The 17,627-nt window shown below is 49.0% G+C and overlaps 7 protein-coding genes across 7 annotated transcripts; 4 read left to right on the forward strand and 3 right to left on the reverse strand.

The window, feature by feature from the left end:
* Positions 1-60: 60 nt before the first annotated feature.
* PENARI_c024G07349 (fungal specific transcription factor domain-containing protein) lies at positions 61-2,337 on the forward strand (the record flags this gene model as incomplete). The annotated part of the gene is made up of 7 exons (XM_022635699.1): positions 61-128; positions 179-952; positions 1,008-1,074; positions 1,132-1,321; positions 1,376-1,556; positions 1,634-1,768; positions 1,830-2,337. 7 exons carry the CDS (start codon positions 61-63, stop codon positions 2,335-2,337), a joined length of 1,923 nt encoding a protein of 640 aa, XP_022484394.1.
* A 113-nt stretch (positions 2,338-2,450) lies between these two features.
* Positions 2,451-3,722, reverse strand: PENARI_c024G10914 (CaiB/BaiF CoA transferase family protein; the record flags this gene model as incomplete). Its single annotated transcript, XM_022635739.1, has 1 exon — positions 2,451-3,722. The coding sequence occupies one exon, from the start codon at positions 3,720-3,722 to the stop codon at positions 2,451-2,453; it is 1,272 nt and encodes a 423-aa protein (XP_022484441.1).
* A 5,171-nt stretch (positions 3,723-8,893) lies between these two features.
* Positions 8,894-9,312, forward strand: PENARI_c024G12266 (DUF2406 domain-containing protein; the record flags this gene model as incomplete). Its single annotated transcript, XM_022635754.1, has 3 exons — positions 8,894-9,011; positions 9,065-9,148; positions 9,203-9,312. 3 exons carry the CDS (start codon positions 8,894-8,896, stop codon positions 9,310-9,312), a joined length of 312 nt encoding a protein of 103 aa, XP_022484505.1.
* A 1,545-nt stretch (positions 9,313-10,857) lies between these two features.
* Positions 10,858-12,653, forward strand: PENARI_c024G03497 (glycoside hydrolase family 72 protein; the record flags this gene model as incomplete). The annotated part of the gene is made up of 5 exons (XM_022635663.1): positions 10,858-10,932; positions 10,992-11,029; positions 11,087-11,112; positions 11,161-11,901; positions 11,953-12,653. The coding sequence occupies 5 exons, from the start codon at positions 10,858-10,860 to the stop codon at positions 12,651-12,653; spliced, it is 1,581 nt and encodes a 526-aa protein (XP_022484455.1).
* A 325-nt stretch (positions 12,654-12,978) lies between these two features.
* On the reverse strand, positions 12,979-14,291 carry PENARI_c024G08984 (FAD-dependent oxidoreductase; the record flags this gene model as incomplete). Its single annotated transcript, XM_022635716.1, has 3 exons — positions 12,979-13,220; positions 13,269-14,151; positions 14,208-14,291. The coding sequence occupies 3 exons, from the start codon at positions 14,289-14,291 to the stop codon at positions 12,979-12,981; spliced, it is 1,209 nt and encodes a 402-aa protein (XP_022484497.1).
* A 350-nt stretch (positions 14,292-14,641) lies between these two features.
* On the forward strand, positions 14,642-15,777 carry PENARI_c024G10960 (alpha/beta hydrolase; the record flags this gene model as incomplete). The annotated part of the gene is made up of 3 exons (XM_022635741.1): positions 14,642-14,936; positions 14,988-15,653; positions 15,710-15,777. The coding sequence occupies 3 exons, from the start codon at positions 14,642-14,644 to the stop codon at positions 15,775-15,777; spliced, it is 1,029 nt and encodes a 342-aa protein (XP_022484491.1).
* A 497-nt stretch (positions 15,778-16,274) lies between these two features.
* Positions 16,275-17,422, reverse strand: PENARI_c024G01998 (uncharacterized protein; the record flags this gene model as incomplete). Its single annotated transcript, XM_022635648.1, has 3 exons — positions 16,275-16,522; positions 16,633-16,858; positions 16,910-17,422. 3 exons carry the CDS (start codon positions 17,420-17,422, stop codon positions 16,275-16,277), a joined length of 987 nt encoding a protein of 328 aa, XP_022484391.1.
* Between the last annotated feature and the right edge of the window lie 205 nt (positions 17,423-17,627).

The following is a 17,627-nucleotide window of genomic DNA, read 5'->3' on the forward strand; positions in this document are numbered from 1 at the left end:
CGTGCAAAGAAGGCGTGTCTGGCATGTAACTCCCGTCGGGTGCGGTGCAACGTGCTTGACATGCAGCCCTGCCAAAATTGCGTCTCATGGAACCTCTCCTGTGAAATTGGGGAATCACGACGTGGAAAGTATGTATCAAAACATTTACTTGGGCGTCTGTGCTTATTTCGTTTGGCAGATATCCCCGCCGTAAGAAAAAGGGATCGGCTCGATTATCGGCTACCTCGACCAACAGCGCAGCGAATGATTCCGATACCCAAGAGGCTCAGAGGTCATTGCCATTGACCCAGTACTCAAAGTACCCACCTTCCCGCCCAGCCACGACAGATGATGCCATTCATAAAACCGTCTTTCTCGGCGAATCCAGTCCTCTCACTTGCGTTGTGGATGAAGGTCGTCGATCCCCTGCCAATGGCTATGCGCGTACTGCTCAAAAAGGAAGACTCCATTACTCTATTCCTGAGATCAATGGTGAGACAGAAAGTAGCGCCGATTCGCTAGGCCTTCGCCGTAAGCTACTGCATGATCGCCTTACCCGCGAAGGGGCCTTGATATTCCCGGCACCAGCTATATGTGACACACTTATTCAGGCTTACTTTGATTGGATGCATCCGTGTTTCCCAATCTTAGATCGTGCAACCCTACAAAGTGGTTACCAAGATGGTACATTGTCACCTTTGTTACTACAGTCGATGCTGTTCATTGGAGTGAGCCTATGCTCGGATATAGCCTTAGAATCTACTGGATTCCGTGATAGGTACCGAGCGAAAGGTGAGTTCTATGAGCGGGCAAAAGACATTTATGATTCGGGATGGGAAACCGATACAGTTATCCGGTTGCAATCGCTATTTCTGTTGAGCTTTTGGCGTGGAACCCCAACCGAAGAGCGAGATGTCCGATTCTGGCTCGGCGCTGCAATTGGTCTGGCTCAGACGAAGGGAATGCATGTCATGTACGCCACGAATCGGAAATTCCGACTGAAAGTGGATATGAGCTGACATTTTCAGGTCTAAATTGTCCTTCTTAAATTCCAAGGATCAAAAAGTGTGGAAAAGAATTTGGTGGGCTCTATATGTACGACTTTATTTTCTAACTTTTGATCGTCAGTAGTTGAAACTGACTGAATTACAGGTTCGGGATCAACAAACATCGGCGGCATTAGGATTACCGCCCCGAATACGTGATGAAGACTGCCAAATAGCCGACCTTGAAGCCTCAGACTTTGAGGATAGTGAGCCCATCGGCCCATCTGAAATATTTCGAGCACCACCGGAAGTTCACATTCCGTATGTGATGGGAATGGCTCAGCTGGCAAGGTTATGTACGATGCTCTAGCCCCTTCAATATCACACAAACACTGATACCAGATAACCAGTACGAGAAATCGTCTCCAGTCAGTATCTACCTGGTCATTCCAAGTTGGATAACCCAGCCAGACCAATGCTTCATCGATGCTTGACTGAATGGGAGTCCAACCTGCCAAAGGAATTGCAGTTTCAAATACCCATGACCAGGGAAGCCATGTTTCTTATTGGCATGCTCCATATGGCTTATAAGTATGACTTTTGTGGACCATTTTCTTAAATATGTCTTACTAACGCGGATCAAGCAATTTGTATATTCTTCTATACAGACCGATCTTCTTACAGCCCCCAGGGCAATCAACGAGCTCAGAGGGGAACATGGCATTAGATGCCGCAACAAGAAGCACACGCGTTCTTGAGGACATGCTGTCACAGAACCTAGTCCAACATGGGTCCCTTCACTTGTGAGTCTTTTTCTGGTGTTGGTATTAATCTTTCTAATGACACATGGACTAACGCGACCAGAATCACTCACACATTTTCGGCTTTGTGCATTCATACCATTCACTTTGGGCGAGTTACAGGCACAGCCCGCAAGCTGGCAGAGCATAGAGCTAAGCTTTGTCTTCTGGGACTGAAGGAACTACAGAAGTCCTGGGATTTGGAGAACTGGGTTCTAGATCTATTCTTCCGCTCCTTGGATGATCGTACAGCTCGCGATCTTCGACTGGCCGATGTTACAGTGCCACCGTCCACGTCGCAGGTCGACGGTACCCAAACGCCCGCGGAAACCTCGCTTGCTACACCTAATAGTGGCCCATACGGGCCGCTTTCTCCTAATCCCCCAGAACGCCTGTTGTCGACTACACACCCAGTTCCCCCTCAAGATCCAGTAGAAGATGTCGCGATAAATATGGATTGGTATGAACTTTTGAACATGGAGGGTGATGATGTGATGGGGATGGCGGGCTCCTTATCAAACCCGGATTACTTGAACCCACAAAACCTAGAGTTCCTCTACCGGTTTCTATAGCAAGACTCTATATATTGCTGTTTTCAACTTGATACCCAATGCATATGATACAAAGTCTATAGACGTCTAGGTTGTGACATATTGTGTATCCGGCATTCTGTTTGTATATGGGGCTAAGCCAGACCCAATTCCGCGAGTATGGCCTCGTTGTGTTCTCCAACCTTTGGAATGGGGCCCATCTTAGCGCTATACCCACCCCTATCAGCTGATTTGGTGGATCCAGGAGGCAAAAGAGCTGGGACAACACCAGCCGGAGTCTGCACTTGGGTCCATCGATCGCGGGCCTTTAGTTGGGCATGCTCCCAGACATTCTGCATATCATTGACATTGGCATTGGCGATTGATGCTTCCTCCAAACGGGTAATAGTTTCTTCTGCCGTGAATTTTGAGAATACGTCATGAATGGTGTCTTTGAGGGCATCCCGATTTTGAGCCCGCAGGGAGTTGCTCGAGAAACGCGAGTCGGTGGCCAGGTCGGGTTGTGAGAGAACTTTCGTGCAGAAGTTTTGCCACTCGCGTTCATTTTGAATGCCAAGCATGACTGACTGTCCATCTCCAGTTTCAAAAGGACCGTAGGGGTAAATTGCGGCATGTGAAGCTCCTGCTGGTACCGGACCGGGGGCACCCTCAAAGGCGTAGTACATCGGGAAACCCATCCACTCTACCATGCTCTCGAGCATAGAGATATCAATCTGGCAGCCCAAACCATCCTTCCCACGCTGTAACAGTGCTGAGAGAATATTGCTATAGGCGTACATTCCCGCTGCAATATCCGCAATGCTGATTCCAACCTTTGCGGGCTCCTTCCCGGTTCCAGTCACTGACAGCATGCCTGCCTCGCTCTGTATGAGAAGGTCATACGCTTTCTTTTTCATGTAAGGACCATTTTGCCCGTATCCACTAATATCACAAACGATAAGACCGGGGTGGTTCCTCTTCAAATTCTCATGAGAGAGTCCCAATCGGGCACTGGCACCTGGGGCCAGGTTCTGGACGAGCACGTCGGCCTTGCCGAGGAGTTTCATGAGAACTGCATGGTCCTTTTCATCCTTAAGGTCTAATGCTAAACTCTCTTTGCTGCGATTTGTCCACACAAAATGCGATGCTAGCCCTGAGACCCGTGTATCATACTGCCTGGCAAAATCTCCGACACCAGGTCGTTCAATTTTGATGACTCGGGCTCCGAGATCGGCAAGTTGTCGTGTGCAAAATGGTGCCGCGATGGCTTGCTCAAGACTGACTACCGTCACACCAGCAAGAGGAAGAGGACGATGACCTTCTGAGCCACTAGAGTACAGACGCGAAGTAATGTATGAAGATCCCGCAGGCTGGATTGCATTGAGCAGGCCCAAGGGCCGGCAAGCAAGGGGGAGAGGCGATCTCATGACCGAATCAGAATTGGCAGAAATAATATGCCCAAATGAGTCAAAGGGGCCAGATATCTATTATATCACCTTGCGAGGTGCATCTCCCGATGTTCCGACGCGGGGGGAAGGGTTCGGTTCATCAAGTGCCGAAGCCCGATGAGTCGGCTATATGGTTGCAGGCCGAGGAGCTTGTCAGCAGACACCTACAGCAAAGTGTGTTATACAAAGCGGACGAACATACTTTGCACAAATCTCGCAATATGGGAGCTCTATGGATAACATATGGAGAGGAAGAGAGTGGAAGCAGCCAGCCTACGACACGTGCTACACCAGTATCCCTGGTTTTTCGTACGTTTTAACATCATTCTCTCGATTTCCGAGGGAGGAAGGCTATCTCATAAACTAAACCCCTGCAGCAGAATGAGTTTGCTTGATTGCCTGGTTTCATGAAGGACAGGCCTCGGAGAGCCCCTTTCTCATCGTGGCTCTTGGCCATCTCGAGCCGGGTCGATATCATTCGAAAACGACATATTGTGCGATCCTGCTGCATGTCTGCTTCGTTGTCCAGGTAAAGCAAATACAATCTAGGCTCTGAAATGCAGGTTTGCTCGATGTGAATATGTTCATGATACCACGCAAACAACGCCACATATAACCCATTTGTATGCGCAAGCTATTTCAGTCTCAATCTCGACCACCGTTACACTACAGTATTCCACCTTTGGAACGGAAACTCCGAGTTCACGCGGATCCTTCAACCCGCTGGGTAAGACCATTTTGGATGGCACCCACTCCATTGAAGCAAGACATCCAGCCGGGCGGAACTCGGCGATCCTTATTGCCTTGGAAGATGCTTAAAATGATCCGATTACATCAAGCAATAATTTAATTGTTAACGCCAAGCGACCCCGCAGAGCGCCCAGGCGGGAAAAATGGCGCGTCAACGGTTGAGCCGCGGGGCCTCGTATTCTCGGCATGTGTCCTCCTTTGTGCCTCGTGTCCACCCAGTGCCAGTTGCATATTGGTTCCAGGAGCAGTGATGGTCGGCGTACCACGCAGCAGAGGCTGTTTGGCGTGTCTCCAGCGGCGGGTCAAAGTATGATAGCCTCCAGCTTGTTATCCCTTGCCGCAAACTAATTCCCGAAAATCGCAGTGTGATGAAACCCAGCCAGAATGCCAGTGTTGCCAAAGAAGGGGACTATCATGTCCCGGTTATATAAGAGAGCGGAAATTTCACCACCGATTCGGCGTATCGAGCGAGTCGAAGCCATCGGAACCTACATCGCAAACACTTTCCCTGGCAACAGCCTCGACCAATCATCCCGCGACCACTCATCCGGATGAGCTACCACGCCGCATTTCCATCGCGCAGGGATCGATGGATGAAGCTATAGTCCCAAACTTGGTTGCTGGGGTTTTGGACCAGCGACAACGAGAGGGATTCTGTGCGTTTGTCGATGATGTGTTCCCGGGCATCTTTTACGGGTACAGCAACCGTGTGGAAGTGAACTGGTTTGACGTGGCTCGAAACCAACGAGAAACCGGGAGACCGCTTGACTGGGCCTTGCGCAGTATTGGAACTTGGCAGCTGGGCAAAGAACACAATGATCCACGACAAATGCTCGCCAGTCGAGAAATGTATGGACGTGCGTTGCAGCATCTGATCCATGCAATTAAAACTCCTTCCTTGGTCTGCACAGATGCAACTCTTGGGGCCGCAATTCTTGTTAGCATATATGAAATGATCAATGCGACAGAACAGAAGTCATGGTTGACGCATTCACGAGGCATTTCCCATCTCTTTCGTCTTCGAGGGCCAAGAGCCCATACATGTGGACTCGGTCGCACCTTGCTATTATCCTTTCGAGGATTTTTAGTATTTGAAGCATTGGCTCGCAGTGAACCGTGCTTCCTTGAAAGTGAAGAATGGAGATGTATCCTTCCAGAAACCCTGGAAAACGAAGAACGACGAGGCAAATCCTCTCCTTTAGGCATACTGATCGAGTATGCGTTCAATGAAATAGCTCAATGCCCCGGCTTTCTTGTCAAATGCAAAGTGCTTGTCGCGTCCCCGCAGGCTACGTCGACGGAAAGGGAGTGTCTCATTTGTGAGATTGCGAAATGCCAAAATACCCTGCGTGGTCTAGAATCACAAATGCTAGCTGGCATCAAGGTAAATCAAGCATCGAGTGAAGAATCCTGTCGGCCATTCTTCGGCGCAGTTCCTGGTTCCATGGCAGATAAACTGGCAAATTTCTCCCACAAAGGAATCCAGTCAGCCATCGCACTGCTCCAGCAGCTTCTGGTGGTACTGGTATCCGATCGAACTCGGCAAAAAGAAGCGACGCCATGGTTAACACTTGGAACAACCAAGAGTGAATGGGAGACAGACATTAACCCCAATGAGATGGCCACACTGGCCCAAAAAAAGGCCATACTGCACCGGACAGGTCGACAGCTCCCGGGAAGCCCCGAGGCTTCGCCTGACTGTATCGCAATGTCAATGGGCTTGACCAAATAAGACCCAGAATCCTCTCTCCGTTGCACAGAGTAGAGCCAATGTGTACAGCATCGGACAGGCAAATTCTCTGTCTCGAATGGACGCTGTATATCAGAACAAAGTTACGATATACGTACTCATTGATTTATTATTAACAAATGAGAAAAAGAGCAAGCATATCCATCCAATCAACCAGCTCCAAACTGTCTATATATATATCTACAGCAGCTCGTTTATATCAAGTTTAAATCTTATCCTTTTCTTTCAATTGAAGCAAATTGGACTGCTTTTCATTTCTCCTTCACTTGAAAAAGATTGTATGTAATCCGTATTACTATAACTAACTTAGTTGTCCAGCATACTCCGTACGTCATAAATGTTTGGCTCATTGGCCCACCGCCCCCACCTTGCCAAGTCGCTCCCCCTTCATCCAGTCTCATCCCTAACCCTCTTCAAACCATTAAGAGCCAGGTGCCTGGTGCCCATACCCCTAAACCACCGTTACAGCTTGCATTACCACGCTTAGAGGATTATGCATTCTGTTTACTGACATCAAACAGCTCCTTCCGCCAGCATCGCGAAATCCGTCCAACATCGAAAGAATAACACGGATATGGCCACGCGGCCACGGAGCTATTCACAGAGGTCCCGACCGACATGTCCTTGATCCAAATGGCCCTCTGAGACCCAGGTGGGATTAGCCTGCTCGGCGAAGTACGCTGCGAAGGCAGCGGCAAAGAACCATAGTCTCACTACTCAAGAAGCCCGGCTCGATATTTTCAGGGAATACAGTATCATACAAGGGGCCACGAGAAGTACCAACATTCGAAGGAGACAAAGGCGACCGCCACGCGATGGTGCCTAGCGGCAGGCTACGCTATGATTCCCACAAATTCGGGCGTTTCAATGGATGCAATGTGGTATAATATACATCAAATAGAATAACGCAGTTGTCGGCCACGCTACCGTTTCCACCGCATCATAAACCTTTTCAACCGATCATATCTTGTCACTCTGCACAGGCGGCGGGACTTGGAAGATGACCAACGCCAATTCTTCTTCGGAAGCATGCCAAAGTTATCCGAACATTGATTCAGGGCCTGTGGGAAGCAATGAGCCACTCAAAGGCCGAATTCCATCGGTTGAGGCAACTCTGCCTTTTATTACTTCACTTTCGCTTTTGTTGTGACTGGAGACCCTGTGTCGCATTATCGTATATGCTCATTGTGCGTCTCTGTCTATGATTACCCCCGATGAAGCAAACTATCATATTCTCATGCCAGGAGAACCTTGCTCTCGTAGTAATTGCTTGAATCAGTAGAGAAAATTGGCCCAAAATTCGTGGATTTGCCCAATGACTACTCGGAAAATACCATTGCAGTGGCGAGCAGTTATTGTTTCGTTTGCACGCATCCTCGTACTTCGCCTGCCGTCCACCCAGCCGCCCAGCCTCTCGCGAGGACCATCTCAGTGATTTTGAGTCAAAAGTACGCAATGTTACGGGTCTGAAAAAGCCACCGATAACACCAACCGCATTTAACCGGCAATCGAGCGAGACGCTGCCTGGGCCCCTCGTGCTCTGCTTGCGGAGTGAATCTGTTTACCGTTGGACCCAACCCCTCGATGTGCCGAGGGCTGGGGTTCCCCAAGGGGCTGAACATTCCGGACTTGTCAGCGAAAGAAAGAGAATTTTCGACCTCTGGAATGCTGGGGACAACGTTTCAAATGCGGCGATCGACAGTTTCGGCCTTTCTCATCGCCGGAATAGTGGGGCTGTGACATCGCACTGAAGTAATTCGATTGTGATGGCCACGATGATCTTCGCCCCACCAGATTCCTCAGATTTTGTTCGCCAATCAGGTGAATAGCGCTGCCTGCCTCTCGAATTATCCTCGAATGTGGCATGTGTAGTGTTTGCTTCGGAAACGAAGTAAAGTTGAGAAACATTCTGCAGATAGAGTATGTTGATGTGTTTATAAACCAGGGATCATCGACGTTGCTCAAACCATAAGGGCACAAACATTCTTGTCATGGAAATATGGCTATCAGGACCCTGCAGGGCAGAGCCATGTGAAATCCCACTCCCTGAGACTATGATTGGCTCATAGCTAGGGTAGGATCAATTGTTCCTGAAGGAAGAATGGGGCGTGTTCCTGTCACATTTTTGAAACCGGCGATCAATCTCCACCGGAAAGACCTGTCGTCACCATTGTGCATTGTGTGTACAGTGCAGGTACAATGTACCTGTATGTGACGCACAGTTGCAGTGCAACGCGGGTTCAAGCGGATGATCAGAGGATAGATTGTGGGTGCCTGGAGTGGGCGAGACCTTTCAGCCACCGAGCTTGCGTGGCTCTCAGGCACCAAAACCTTCAGATTGGTCGGGATGCATACAAGCATTCTGCTAAAAGTTAGCCCTGAAACGGGTCACCAGCGTCATATCGGAATTGGACACACTGCATGTCACCCATGGTTGGCGCTCAGGATCGGCCCAATGATCAATCTCGCCACATCTTGCGTGATCTTGGCTTTCCAGCTCTATTCTTAGAGGTGACAGCTGACAGGGATCCGTGGGTTATATATAGGATCCATTCGCCTCCCTAGATTGACACATTGTTATCTTAGAATCAATACAGTGACATTTTCACACTTTAAACACTCTCGTACTACAAATCGTTTCATATCCACGATGCCTTCCTCATTCTCCTCTAGTGAGCGCTCCGGCTCAGTCAAGTCGCATCACAGCCCCAAGACCTCACTACAGAGCAAGGCCGACCCCAACATGGCCCTATATGAAGAGCAACCTAGTATGTCTAGCTAGTCCTTCACACTCATTGCACCTCTTACTAACCCCAACCAGTTGCCGTCAATACCCAGCCTGGTACCCGGGACACTTTCTCTCTTAGAAGCATCCAGCACAAGGACCGCGAGGGCAAGATCATCAGTAAGTGAGAGCCAGAAATTGTCTCTGAATATAACAATTCTAACTCAACGACAGCCGACCCCGATCTCTCCAACCCCACAAGAAGCCGTCTCGAGCGTCCCCTAGACACAATTCGGTCGTTCGACGCAGCCATTGATGCACACAGGAAGCAAAACAGGATGTGAAGATTGGCATAAGGACGAAAATGCTACGCCAGAACGGAACGAAGGAACGCTTTTACGCCAATTTCAATTCGCGACCGGGGTTTTGATGTATTATTATTCAATTTTACCATACGGAGTTACGGGTATATCAATCGTCACTGCTATTATTTCTCAACCATATGCATTCCGGAAAGACCGTAAATTGTCCAAAATCCAGAGCAATAGCTACGGTACTGCCAGTCAAAGCTGTGATATTCTGCAGTTCATTGTCACTCAAACCATCCATGTGTCAGATTTGAAGCGATCTTCTGGAATATCTTCCGGGATCGATATATCCACATACCGAGTCGGTTGTTGCTCGGGCTGGACCGATCTCGATATGTCACTGCCGATGAGCTGAGGACATCACAGCTGCCAATTTGATCTACATGTAGATCATGACATGATAACCGACTTCGAACTATATACGTGTGGAGAGAATATACTCTTTCCAACCATCTAATTATTACCATCAGACAGTATCCCATCCTTTGATTCCCCCAAAGAAACAAATTAAGCATTTCCGACGGCCCACTCATCCGACCACGAATACTGTAAATAAAGCAATTATCCTGCCCAGTCATTGCAGTGGATCGGGCTTTAACTTACCATGCGGAGAAACCAAGTCCGAGGGTCGGAGCTTCGGCCTGCAGATTTGTTTGGCTGCGACGTAGTCCATAACAGGACCAAGCAACGCCTCAGGCAGACTAACCCTTCAATTTGCCTAGCGTGGATAATTTTAGCCGTCCTAGTCAGAAAAGAGAAGTTCGCGATACCTAGTAAAAGGACACGCACTGCCGGCGCCATTCCAAGAAAAACGCCCCACCACACCGCGTCAGCCTGGGAATATTTCACTTTTCACCACAATAATATTTACCCAGCCGACCAGGTCTACAAATAGTAGCATGGTTAAGGTCATTGTCTCGGAGTTTCTCTAGAAGTGAATCCAGCGATTTTGTAGCGAGATGTTTATCGCACACAGGCGTACTGGAACAGGCCCGTTAACACCTCGGACAAACTAGACCTTGCCTAGTGTGCAGAAACCAAGATACGTTTAGTACGTGGGTCTAGGAAATGGCCGTTTATCATTCGCTCGGCCTTAGTGAACCCATACGCTTTAACCCAAGCCCTAATGTTGAACGTAGTCCATTATGCCGGCCTGGCAAAATTGACATCCGGGCGTCAGTAGCCGAAACTTATTGACTGGTGGCCACTAGTCACTTAGCCAAACTTGGAGTGGATTCTAGTTAGGTCAGTTATACGCGTCCACTTCGATTTCAGGGGAGTCGAGCAAATCGGGTTGATCTAGTGGCTGTCTTGAGACTATTAATGGCCGCTGGACGTGAAGCCACCATGGATTCCTCTTGTTTTGCCCTGTCTCCTCTTTCAGCGACGTACCAACGTTCGTCATTCACTCGTTATTAGATCTCGACTCACTTTCACTGCTTTGTTTTTTGTTAAATCCAATCCAACTTCATTCACTCGCTATATACACCCGCGGCACCTAGATCCGCAAATCATTTCACCATGAAGTTCTCCTTGGTGACACTGGCGACTCTGGTCGGCACTGCTGTGGCTGATCTGGATCCTATCGTTATCAAGGTAATGCTTTTTTTCTGGGGAGACATTGAACTATCCAGTACTAAGACTTTCGTGTCCAGGGCTCCAAGTTCTTCTATTCCAGCAACAACACTCAGTTGTAAGTCACTATCGTGATATCTCAGGTATCAATGGCTATGCTGACAAGACTCAACAGCTATCTTCGCGGTGTTGCCTATCAACGTCGGTCCCTCGTATACATCTGCAAACACATCAACTAACATTTGACAGAAACCGCGGATGGAAACAGTTACACCGACCCTCTGGCAGATGCCACCGCTTGTGCCCGTGATGTTCCTATCATGAAGGAGCTTCGCACCAATGTGATTCGTACCTACGCCATCAATGCCTCGGCCGACCACTCCGCCTGCATGAAGCTGCTGTCGGAAGCTGGCATCTACTTGATCTCCGATCTCTCTGACCCATCCCAATCCATCGACCGTAGTGACCCTACCTGGGAAACCTCCCTCTACGCTCGGTACACTAGCGTCATTGATGAACTGTCTCAATACAACAACACTATTGGCTTTTTCGCTGGTAATGAGGTTTCCAACACCGTCGCTACCTCGGATGCTAGTGCCTTCGTTAAGGCTGCCGTTCGGGATATGAAGAAGTACATTAAGCAGAAGGGTTACCGGTCAATGGGCGTTGGATACGCCACTGCTGATGTGTCTACTATCCGCGAGAACATGGCCGACTACTTCGACTGCGAGAGCTCCGACGAGTCGATTGACTTCTGGGGCTACAACATCTACTCGTGGTGTGGTAACTCATCATACACAGACTCTGGTTACAACACTCGAACTGAAGAGTTCCGCAACTACTCCGTTCCTGTATTCTTCGCCGAATATGGTTGCAACGATGTCACTCCCCGTCAGTTCACCGAAGTGACCGCTCTGTATGGCGACACCATGGCCCAAGTCTGGTCCGGTGGTATTGTGTACATGTACTTCCAGGAGACCAACAACTATGGTAAGTGAGCCCCTACACTGAGTTGATTCAACCGCTCATTTCATCATACAGGTCTGGTTTCCGTTGTCGACAGCACTAGTGTCAGCACCATGGCCGACTTCAAGTCCTACTCGATGCACATCGCTACCGCAGACCCCACCGGTACCAACAAAGCATCATACACTCCCACGAACACCGCTCTGCAAAGCTGCCCTACAGTTGGCTCCGACTGGTCGGCCAAGGCATCTCCTCTCCCCCCTAGCGCTGATGTCGATCTTTGTGAGTGCATGTACGACGCCGCCGGCTGTGTTGTGGCCGGTTCTCTCGCGACTAGCAAGTACACCAACTTGTTCAGCACTGTCTGTGGCTACACCGACTGCGGTGGAGTGGACCGCAATGCTACCACCGGAGTGTACGGTGCCTACAGCATGTGTACCCCCGAGCAGCAACTCGCATTCGCCCTGAACAAGTACTACGTTGAGCAAGGCCGTTCCGCTTCTGCCTGCAGCTTCGCTGGTTCAGCTACCACCAAGGCCACTACCAGTGCTACCGGCACCTGCTCCGCCCAGATGAAGGAGGCTGGTACCGCTGGAACCGGCACCGTCACCACTGAGGCTACCGCCACTGCTGACTCCAGTTCCTCTTCCGGCACCTCGACCTCGTCCAGTGGCGGTGCTATGAGCATTCACTCCAGTGTGACCTTCGGCTCTTTCCAGATCGGCGCCTATCTGGCCCCTGCACTCCTGGCGGGTGTTGGTATGATTGCACTTTAAACTTCCTCTCAATAAGTCGGGGCCATCGATTTCCTTTTAGCTCTTTTCCATTCTTGTGCGGTTTTATTGTATATGCATCTTCATTTCTAGACTGGTATTGCCGACAGGAAGTGGGAACAAGATGCACGATAGTATTATTACCCTGTCTGGGCATTTATGTCAACTGGCTCCATGTTTGGAATCCCAGGGGATATATGCTAGAACTGGCAACTTACAAGCACTGAATTTGGTTTGAATACCATTTTACATTTACATTTTGGCGCCTTGCTAATAATTTTCATTGATATTCCTTTCTTATTGTTTCACTAGATGGTTCCTCAGAGCCTCAACTGCCAACGACAGCCCTCTTGGTCAGTATGGCGGATGTCTCATCCAGTCTGCTCCAATCATGAGCATCTTTACAGGCCTGGCGGCTGAGGAGTACTGCACGACTCGTACGGTCTCTCATTTCCTTTTCATATTCATCAATCGCAGCTGATGTCGTTAAAGTCCCGCTGTAGATTCGTTCAATAGCCTCCATTAGACGGTACGCATCGAGGATTCCGTGGTTAGCGGCTTCCCCACGATCTATGAAAGTCAGGGTCTACCCATTGTCCTCTAGAAAGATGCACTTACACATTGTCATGGCATGCGCTGCATCACCTGCTAGTGTGACTCGACCACCCCGATTGTCCCAAGAGAGACACTCCCAATCTGCTAACTTGATCTCGGTAACAGTTGTTCCAGCAGGAATCCGATCAACTGCCTTTTGAAGAAATGGCACGAACCCTTGTGCCCGGTTCTTCATGTTGATCAGACGAGCTTCATCAGTGCTTGCTACTTTGTCTTCTGGTCCTTTCTCCGGCCAGGACATGCAAATCTGCGCACGATATCGTTCCGCAGTGGTCCCTGCTGTTCCATTTACTTGTGGTGTTTCCAGCATAGAGAACCAGAAAAAAGCGCCTGTTGGAGGGTGGCAACCTTGGAATAGTAATGGATCCATATCACGCAAGGGCTTGATTTCTTCCGGGGTAAGATCCACAGCAACTCCTGTGAAGTTGATCCCGAGCTTTTTGTTGCCAAAGGCATCTGGCCGGAGGAACTGCCTTACCATCGAACGACTGCCCTCAATACCCACGACGAGACTTCCGATGACATACGTGTCGTCTCCGAACAGGAGTTGAACGTGATTCGTGTCCTTCGGTACATTTAAACCGGTCACCCTTCGACCCCAGTGAACATGGTCCTCAATACCAACAAGTAGCGCACGACGCATCTTCTCCCGATTCACTCTCCATCGAACATTAGGCGGAATCTTGAACTTTGGTTCTCCAGTCTGGAGATTGATGAAGAGAAAGTTTCCGCTGTCATTGCGGGCCACATCTGGGTCAACTTGGACATCTTCAATGCGAGATAGGGTTGATTTGTCCAGCATTTTGAACATGGACTCCAATGCCCAGTGTATAGTAATTGCCCATCCTTGACCACGCGCTTCGGGATTTAAGTCACGTTCGTAGATCTAGACCGGATTAATTCAGCAGCGGTAACTCTAGACCATCTATTGATCCAGCTCACCTCGAAGGGAATGCCCTTTTTCTTTAGCGCTTGCCCGAGTGTTAGGCCAACAATGCCGGCACCCACAATAAGTACGGGGTTCATTGCTTTGTGGGAAGCGAGTAAATCAACAATTTGAGCAAGACTATGCACCCAGAAGTGCTAGGTATGTATAATAATCCTGGAAGGACTCAACTGGCAATAGATGCTGAAAATAGCGACACTTGTATAATATACTGGCATAGTCGAGAATGCAAAGAATAATGGTCCCCGGCCCTTATGTTACTCTCCGACGTATCTGTCCCCTTCCGAGGCCGTCGCCTAGATAAGAAGCGGGGTTCCGCCCGTCGGCAGACTGCGACGGAGAAGGGCTTCGGCGGAAACGGACACTGGAATATAAAGTGATTTGAGACTTTCTACTTTCTAGTCTCTACTATCATATCACACTTGCAATCATGTCGCACGAAGCCTTGAATCCAATCCATCCCTCCGTTCTTCCGCATTTGGACCCGGTATTCATTCAACTATATAATGAAAATGTCGCGAACACGCCTTCAGGACCAATTGACCTGGCTATTCTCCGTACGAAGTACTCGGTTTTGTACTCGTATGGTACGGGCCCTGCTCCAGAGAGTGCACGCGTATATGACGCCGAAGTTCCCGGTCACAACGGAGATCTGATTACTGTTCGAGTTTATGAGCCTGCATCCCCTGGACCATGGCCCGTACATGTCGATTTCCACGGCGGAGGTAGGAAGGGAATGAACGGCAAAATATTGAGGTTTTACTGACACAACACAGGATGGGGCCTCGGTGATCTCGATACAGAAGCCCATATTTTGAAACATATCTGTACCAAGGCCAGCGTGTGTGTCATTGATGTCGACTATCGCCTCGTCCCCGAAAATGCATTTCCAATTGGTATCCAGGATTCTTTCGCTGCCTTACAATATATACACGCTGAAGGTGCCAAAAAGTTTAACATTGATCCTACAAGGATTTCCCTAGGCGGCGTCTCAGCAGGAGGCAACATCGCCTTGGTATGTGCCCATCTGGCTCGTGACAAAAATATCCCTTTGAGGATTATTGCTGTCGGCACACCAACCGTGGATAATATAGCCTTATACAAGTCCGCATCTGAGGCTCCTTGGTCCTCTATGCAGGAGATGCAACATGCGCCAACACTCAACTGGGCGCGATTGAAGTGGTTTGACAATCTCAAATGGCAGAGCATTGACGCCGAAGGTCCCAGTCGTGAATCGCAAATGGCCGCGGTAAAATGGTATGCTAATTTGCTTGACGCTCCGGATTTCACCCACCTACCAAAGACCGTCATTTATACTGCCGGATGTGACCCTCTGCGCGATGAGGGTGAGGCGTATGCTAGGAAATTGGTCGAGGCCGGGAATGAGGTTATCCAGAAGCGGTTTCTGGGTGTTCCCCATCCATTTATGCATATGGATAAGGGTATGTTATCGATTTTGTTGCCACTGCCTTGGCCACTATGCTAACCCGTGCTTCAGACCTTTGGCAGGCTAAAGAGTTTATTGATATGACTGCTCAGCATATTAAATCTGCGCTGCACGGATGATAAGATGATAAAATATCTGGTTGAATGAGCGTGGTATATAACATGGAAGGTCTCTCATCTGTCTCTTTGTCCTAAATGCACTTTTACTTTTAAACATAGAACGGATGGTGAATCAGTTTCTACGAACATCGTGATTTATTGTAATCTTAAATGCTGGTTCTCACAGAAATACCTTTGCAGTTCGGAAATTAACAGCACCATTGTGGTAACCGTTGCCTGGTAAAAATAGGAACTTAGTGCGCATACCTGAGCACTGCGTTGAATTTTGGTCTACTTATATCCGCCCAAGTTGCATCTGTTTTACTTTCACCTACTACATCGCGGTCCAGTATCACAAATATACCTCATTTGAGGCGACCATTTAGAGTCCGTCCCCTTCGGCATCATTTTAATGGCATGTAATTTAGTTACCCCGCATGACATTAATATCTCTGGTGATGATCATTCGTACTAATAATCTCTTGAGAGCTGTTATTTTCTTGCCAAATGCAAATCGCTTAGACTCCCTCCATGTCATACAGCTGATTTGCCAACGGAATGATTGACTCCTCCAGTTTTCGGAACCTTACCCCCAAGAGCTCCTGCACCTTGGATGAATCACAGGAGTAGTGTGCATCAGCAATACGCTTCCCGGGCTCGCCCACTGGAACTCGCTGCCTATCTGGAAGTCCGGAGCGAATAATATCGGCAACCTCCTGCGTATCATAAGATGCCTGAGTCACCAGGAATCTCTCATTGCCGCTTCCTGAAAACGTCAACGTTCTCAGACTTGTTTCGGCCAAATCCTCTACATCAATCCAGACTGGCAAATAGAAGAATGAGCTCATGCGTATCAAGATGGAGAGAAAGACATACCGGGAGCTTTTGTGGGTGGAACCTCGGCATCCTTTCCTGCACTCAACACCTGCCAGATAATCTGATTGCTAGCGTTGAGTTGGGAAAGGGAGGAGATCGGGTGAATCATCCGGCCGAAAACCATCCCAGGGCAAAGCGTTATCAGCTGATATTGAACCGGGTTATCACGAATGTAATCCCAAGCAGCACGCTCCGCAACAACCTTGGAAGCGCGATATGCAGTAGGCTGAACTTTGTCAGAGATCATAGCATAGTGAAGATGGAGCTGAGTACTTACTACCATCGAGGCAGTGACACCATCTTCATAGGTCAATGGACACCAGTCATTCTCGGTATAAACACGGCCTGGCTGTAGGCCCAGGCTGGCATCATAAACACTCGCGAAACTCGACATGATCACAACCCTACGGATATTCGAATCCAGCCTCGCAGCCTCGCAGACAACCTGTGTACCCCTAACCGCGGGGATCATAAGCTTCTCTTCAAATTCCCCAGGGACTGCATCGTAATTGAAAGCAGAGGCCAAGTGCAAGATTGCCTGGCAACCGTGGAGAATCGCAGTAAAAGCATTTAGATCGGTTGGATCGGGGACAACAGCGATCTCAAGAAGAGAAAGATTGCCAACTCCAGCAGAGCTCAGAGATTTACGCGTAGCCTCTCCCTTTTCAAAGGAGCGCACTGTAGCCCGAACGCGATAATTGGACCGTAAGAGAGTTGCGATACAGTGAGCGGCGATAAAGCCATTGCCGCCTGTTACTAGCACGAAAGATCCAGGGTCGATAGGAGCCATTTTTGATATTTCAGATGAGCCTGGAGAGGGATCATGGGATATTCAAGCTCAATTATATGCAGAAAATTACTTTGTTTGGGTCTGTGATCGGCTGCTTACAGTCTTCCCCCGCCGCCGTCGGGTAGATAGCCTACTAGGATTCACCTCATGAACTCGTATCGGGGTCTTTAGAACCACAACTAGCGTACCTACTAAGGTACTTGCC

Source organism: Penicillium arizonense, assembly GCF_001773325.1.
Source record: "Penicillium arizonense strain CBS 141311 chromosome Unknown PENARI_contig024, whole genome shotgun sequence".
Lineage (NCBI taxonomy): Eukaryota > Fungi > Ascomycota > Eurotiomycetes > Eurotiales > Aspergillaceae > Penicillium > Penicillium arizonense.